This window comes from Argopecten irradians, chromosome 5 (genome assembly GCF_041381155.1).
Source record: "Argopecten irradians isolate NY chromosome 5, Ai_NY, whole genome shotgun sequence".
Lineage (NCBI taxonomy): Eukaryota > Metazoa > Mollusca > Bivalvia > Pectinida > Pectinidae > Argopecten > Argopecten irradians.
The window spans coordinates 3,222,871-3,229,916 of NC_091138.1; the positions used below are offsets into that span (position 1 = coordinate 3,222,871).

Below are 7,046 nucleotides of genomic sequence, written 5' to 3' on the forward strand. Positions count from 1 at the left end.
AATTGAATTATAAGGATTAATTTTAATAAAGAAGCAGTTTATCATGAGAGTACACTCAGAGTTTTGTGTTATATCTCCATAACATAAAAAATCTATTCAAGTTAATCCTTAATTAATGTTTATTTTGATGATTTAACACAGATAGATTATTGTTTTTGTATATCTGGTGCACTATCTATAGGCGATACTATATATGAGTTAGGTTCACTTCACTATGGTATCTGGTGACAAAACACAGACTTATCCCTGAGGTCTCAATTAACAACTTGTATATCTATGAACATGACCTTGACCTAATGACTTTTACAGAATTGCTTAGAATTTACATGGAATTTAAAAACAGCTGATAGCAATTGCACTGAATCACATAAGAATGACCTTGGCCTTTACGCATTTCTGGTTAACATCAGTACTTAGTCACACATGAATGACTTTGACATTCTTCAATTCGGGTTAACACTTGTTCCTTATCACACCAGTAAATGACCTTTAGCTTGACCTTCCTCATTTTTGATTAACATCTGTACTTAATCACACATGAATGACCTTGACCTAAAAATCTGTTCATAATACTTAACAACATCATTTAATGACGACTTTGACATGGTGTATAAAGGCTTGAATACTAGAAAAATATTTCTTCACAGACATAACTGAAATGAAAATGATCGGCTATACAGCCAAGGTGTTTATTTACCTCTCGGACTGCTGTTCGCACTTTTGACTGGAAGATTAGAATTTCAGCTATCAGAAGCATCATCCAGAATAAAAACATAACTCCTGACGACTGTAAGCCGTGTTTCCTCTCGTGTTGAATAAGGAATGTTGCCAGTGCCTAAGACAAAGGTTAAAAAAAAGATGTCATCTTTTAACATATGAAAACGATGTCTATAGTTTGGAGTATCTGTTAATTTCTACGTTTAGGTACATTTCCATGATGAATTGTTTCACTCATACCAAATTATCCTAATTTAATAATGTAAACACATCAAACTTGATGACACTATTTTCCACATTTTTAAAGCATTAAGATACATTCTAACATTTTTCAAATTCCGTATGATATGAAACACATACCATGGTAAGGCAGAGAATGAGAGGAGATATAAAGTCAACCGTGGCTACAGGTTCTTCTGTGGCAAATTGTTGTAAACTCTTCCCAATGTCTGCTATAGCAGCCACGGCCACTGTCAATGATAGCACCTGTCAATGAAAAAAAGATAGTGTCTTACTTATACAAAACAAAATAGGATACCTCTCACTTGTATAGTATTTATTGGTTATAGCCACACAGTAGGTGACATTTGTTTTACAATTCACTTTTAACACAATCAATCATATTCATTTAAATCCAAACAAATCAGATACTGACACCCCCAAACATTGTAACCCTCTACAACCAAACTCAGTTGCCAATCTTAATGAAATACAGAGCCTTATATGTTATACTTTTACTGAAGACAATAATGTGATCGAAGAACATCTGTCTTATATTGTGTATAAATAGCCAAATAGGAACTTGTTATTAGAAACTATTGACTTCTAAATTATTGGGATATACATTTGCTTACACAATAGTACTAAATTGATGTAATACTGACCACTAAACTGACCACAAAATTGATGTAATACTGACCACTAAACTAACCACTAAATTGATGTAATACTGACCACTAAATTGATATAATACTGACCTCTAAATTAATGTAATACTGACCACTTAATTGATGAAATATTTAGATACTACAGCTGACACATTTTGAAATATCCACAATAATCTACATGATGATACAACATTCACTACTACACGGTGCCGGTTACTTACCATCTTGAGAATGTTGAGCCATGAAAAAGGTATTGTTGGTGACTGGCTCTTGGTGAGGAAGTAGATATGGAAAGGAGTGACGAGTACCAGGAAAGCACACGGTATCCATAGTATCACAGTTTTCTGGAAGCAGGCACTAAAGTCGGGATCGGTCGTGTTCCATGTCTGCTGCTCGTCCTGAGGAAAAAGGAAATTTTGGTTAGCTTGCTTCTCTAAGTCAAGTAAGTAAAACTAGGCATTGATCTGTTTTGATGTAAAACAAATACTGTATGATGTGAAAAAAGAAGCCCAAGGGCCTTAACGATCATCTGACTACACCTTGGAACAAGAGGCCCATGGGCCTTAGCCCTCACCTGATCATGCTATTTGATACAAATTAGTTACATGTCATTTACTAGCCAACAGATGTCTTTTGTTCACGAATTAGTAACATAGATCTATAATAGGTCTACATACAAAGTTTCATTAAGTGCGGTTTATATTTACTCAAGTTATCGCGTTCACAAAGTCCAATAATAATTATTAGTGCAAAGGACAATAACTCCGTAAATCAACGTCAAATCACACTGATTTTCAAACTCATTCGAGATCCTTTCATTATTAGTCTACATACAAAGATTCATTAAGCTTGGTTCATATTTACTCAAGATATCGTGTTCACAAGGTCCAATAATAATCATTAGTGCTAAGGGCAATAACTCCGTAAATTATGGTCAGGTGACCTAAAAAGCTTGGATTTCGGATTGACTAAAAAAATAATAACACTTTCTTGGGAACATGTCAGGATCAGTTCGGGCAAGTTTCAGCCAAATCACACTAGTAGAACAGGGCCCAAATTTTACATTTTTTGTCACTTGCTAAAAATAGCAAGTGCCCTAAATTTTTACTTGCTAAAATATATTTTTACTTATAATTAATATCCGTATTCAAATTACAGTTTTGTTATATATAAAATCCTTTATTTTTGCATAATGATGTGAGGTGTATAAGTACATAATGTATATCAACAACATTATTGTAAGAACTGGGCCCCCATATTTTCCATTAAAACAATTTTTCACAATCATTATGTCATTTTTACAGTTGTCAATGATAAAAACCACTTGCTAAAATATGCAAGTGCATATTTTTTCCACTTGCTATTCTGGTATATCTACTTGCAAAAAGCAAAGTAAAACAGCCTGAAATTCGAGCCCTGTAGAATTGAATTTTAGAAGAAATTCAAAATGTGTTTTCAAGATGGCGGCTGTGGTGGCCATCTTAGATTTCAGATTGACCCAAAAAATAACAATAGCTTATATGTTTTGTTAATCATGGTAAAGATAATAAGTAAACTCTATTCTGACCATTAATTACCTAAAACTATATATATGTCAAATGTGTAGTCCGGTGATGTCCAATATTCCATAACAATATTAAAATCACAGGTTATTGATTTTTTTACGTGCATCACCAGGTGTTGGTCCATCAGATAACAAAACCGATCAATATATTTAACACGTGTACAGGGCAAAGAGAATTTCTATTACTTAGACAAGTATGCCAGTACATATTGTACATCATATTAAATAATATGGTAATTGGTATACTGCATCAATTTATAATTACCACGTACATGTAACCGCTACACAAAAACATTATAATATTTTTTTTTTTCCAAGCAAGTACCTTATTTAAACTCATATAAATGTTATGCACATTTTCTGCTCTCTCATAAATCAGAAACATAGAAAGAAAATTTTAGTGTCAAGATTTTCTAAGATTTTTGGTTTTACTTTATTTCATCCATTAAAATTAATTAAATTCTTATATTCTTTGTTGAATGAATCCGTCATAAAATAAATCTTTGTATTTAAAACAAAACAATGCAGTTAGAGAATATTTATTTGACATTGCAGCTAATTTACCTGAACAGAATCATACCATTATTGTACAATTTAACCTTGTTACATACATGAACCACTTCCAAAAGGCAGCTTATAGTCACTAATTTTTCCTAAAACATTTGTTTTTCCTGTAGAAGAATTTATAGAGAACTTGACTTAGGAAAAACTTGTTCCTGTCAAATACTTTAATCAGGAATAAAACTCTCCGTTGTCGACAACTTCAATTATTTCCTTCAAAATTACAATCTAAACCAAAAACTTTCAATAAAGATACTATAGTATCACACTGAGATATCAAATTTGATTACCTAAGTTTTACTTATATTGATATTGATATAATCTTTTTTAAATTTGTGTGCATATTAGTGCTGCATCAATATATTAAATTGTATCAAATTGTTATTTGTGTATCATACGTACTGAATCATTGTGAATGACAAATAATGAAAACACTAATTATATATAAATTGAATGTTTTCATTACCAGGTATTTCTTTTTTTCAAAAACTTATTCGAACAGAAAATATGCTCTTCTTATAAAACATTAACACTTTATTTATTAAAGCTTCATGGTTCACTCTTGAAATCTTCATGAACGTTACCCCAACAGTAACACAGTACATTAATGTTCTATTTTTTACGATATACATGTATGAACTTGTTAAAGTAAATTTCCTTGAATTCTTCAACTGAATATATATTAATAATGATATGTATTAATGTACATATCACATGTATCTAACATTGATAGATATTGTATCTGAATTAGGTATACATAGCACATTAAGTATCATTTGATTATTATCAAACTTTTTACTTTATTATGGTTATGAGTAGATAATGATGATCTATCATGTGTAAATTATGTAATCTCTGCATGCAAAGCCAATATTGGTCTCATGCCGGTTCGTCACCCACCAGTACCGACATCACATCATCTCATCATCTGCCAGCACAATATTTGCATCACGTCATTTTATCACAAGCCAATGTTATACCGTGAAACTTCCCTAAACCGATCATGGTCAGGGCATAGAATTTTGGCTGGTTTAGAGAGGGTTCGGTTTGGAGAAGTGAACCAAATATCGATCATTATGTTCCAGATTTAATTGACCAGAATTTGTTTTATACACTTTATTATAACCATATATAGGTGCCTGCTAGTAATCATTATAACTGATCAATATTATTGTTAATGTGAACGTTATCACAAAAGAGAGAATGATAAGTTTAAAATGAATAAAAAAACAATCTTGACTTCTCATAAACGTTATTAGTTGGATGAATATTCTTGGGATGCTCGTCTCAGACTCTGCACTGACCTAAATACATGTACGTAGGCTACCGATTACTTCAACTTTGCAGTAAACTCTACTATACCTTAGGCTTACAGGCCCATAAAGGGTACACATGGTACTGTCAATGCCGGTCTAATGTGACATGGTCATTTTCTAAAACAAAATATGACTTCTTCATACAGGAAATGTATTATTTATGACAATTGAAAACAATTTATGTATGGCCTCAAAATTGAATATGCAACTATATCTTTACAAGCTCTGTTTGTTGTGGAACAGTAAACAAACCGCGTGGCAGGCCTGCAGTCTCATGCTTCAAGTTGTTAAATATCTAAACAACGTACATGATTAAATAATTACATGATCACCTCAATAGCCGTCACACCCTCAGGGCATGGCATTTGGTAGTTAGTCTATAGAGACAGGTAGGCCACACACATCCATGCTTGGTTTTACACTGTATATATGATTGTTCTATAACAACACACAATTAATATCTCATATTTCAGAATTATACAATGATATGTAAGTACATTGTATTCCAAAAGTATGCTTATTGAGACGAGACAGAGTTTACATGTGGACATTAAACAGGTCGGGGAGAAGTCCTGATATCACTATTATAGTGGAATACCACTATTATAGTGAAATAAAGCTATATAAACAGTAGCAAAACACATAGAATCTGCCGAAAAAGGTATTTTAATTTTATAGCAAAAATTGAGTGTTACATTACAGTAAGTTGAAATATGACCCTTGTTCTTTGTTGTTACAAAAACAATGTTGAAATCAAAAACTCACCTGTGCAATTTTCTGTAAAATCCCTGGTTTTTATCGCCATAATAACCAAATGAACAAAGGGGAGTAATTCTAACTGAAGGAGAACTCGGACCATACAGCAGTCAGCCTATTGACGTTTTAAGCCCCCGGTCAAAAAAGGAAAAAAAAATATTGTATCAATCCCCTTCTGGTTGAAGCGGCCCCAACTGCATTTGCAAAAATAGTGAAGATCATGTGCAAGTTATTGTGACCTTCAGATGGATTATAAATTGATTAATAAGCAAATGCAGGCAACAATTACAATTTCTCGCTAGAAAATTAAAATGATGATTTTACAGAAAAATGGCATACACATGTGAGGGTTTTTTTTAACATGATGATTTAATTATTGTTTCAACTTAGGACAAGGATAATGTTTTAAGCGTCAAAAAGTTTCCATATAGCTATATTTCGATTTTTTAGGCTAGTGTAGCTACTGTTGTAGCGGAAAAGATATCACCTTCTGACTGACTTTATTTTCCGCTACAACAGTAGCTAAGGCTAGTGGTATTCCACTATAGGACTTCTCCCCGACCTGTTAAATGTAGTACCAAAAATATTTCAAACAGTATTCCTGTGTGAATGATTATCAACAGAGAAGCAGGGATAGTAAGTCCGCGCAACATCAGAGCGGAGTTAGCTATTATGTAATCGGTCTTTGTTACATTGGTAGGAATTATGTACCAATATTTACACGCAAATAATTTGAATTGTTTGCACAATGAAAGGACCAAATATCAACATATTTCGATAACGGTCGTTTGTTTTCATTCGAAGAATTTTTTCTTTATAAATACTCAGATATCCTTAGAAATCACACAAACATTGTTTATTACAGTTTACCAGCGGTCAGAATTGTCACCCCAAGTACATCGATATAAAGGGAAAACAGTGAGCAGTTAATCAATGATTTGATCAATGAAAAAGAGACTTAATCCTGTCATTGTGATAAAAGGTCATTAAAAAAGTAAAATTTACACATGACTTACTAAAAATGGAGAGTTACAGAACCCTCCTCCCCTTTCGTCCATGCTGGAGTCTAACACCGGAAGTACAATCGACATTGTAAATTATGACACGACGATCGCCTTTACCCGGATTTTCAGTTGGCGCACCTGTCATAAAAGAAGTTATGTTAGTTCAAGTATAAAACATAATGTAAAAATATGTTAGATTAACTTTGTAAAATAACACAAATAAAAATACATTTTGGAACAA

General features: G+C 32.6%; 1 protein-coding gene across 1 annotated transcript in view; it reads right to left on the reverse strand.

The window, feature by feature from the left end:
- LOC138324201 (multidrug resistance-associated protein 1-like) overlaps positions 1-6,948 on the reverse strand; it is a 100,694-nt gene extending 93,746 nt beyond the window's left edge. The window contains exons 1-4 of the mRNA XM_069269282.1: positions 6,818-6,948; positions 1,826-2,002; positions 1,078-1,203; positions 698-835 (exon numbers count right to left, since the gene is read on the reverse strand). Of these exons, the coding sequence (XP_069125383.1) occupies positions 698-835; positions 1,078-1,203; positions 1,826-2,002; positions 6,818-6,892 (516 nt within the window). The 5' untranslated portion in view covers positions 6,893-6,948. The remainder of the gene's footprint in view (positions 1-697; positions 836-1,077; positions 1,204-1,825; positions 2,003-6,817) is intronic.
- Positions 6,949-7,046: the final 98 nt, after the last annotated feature.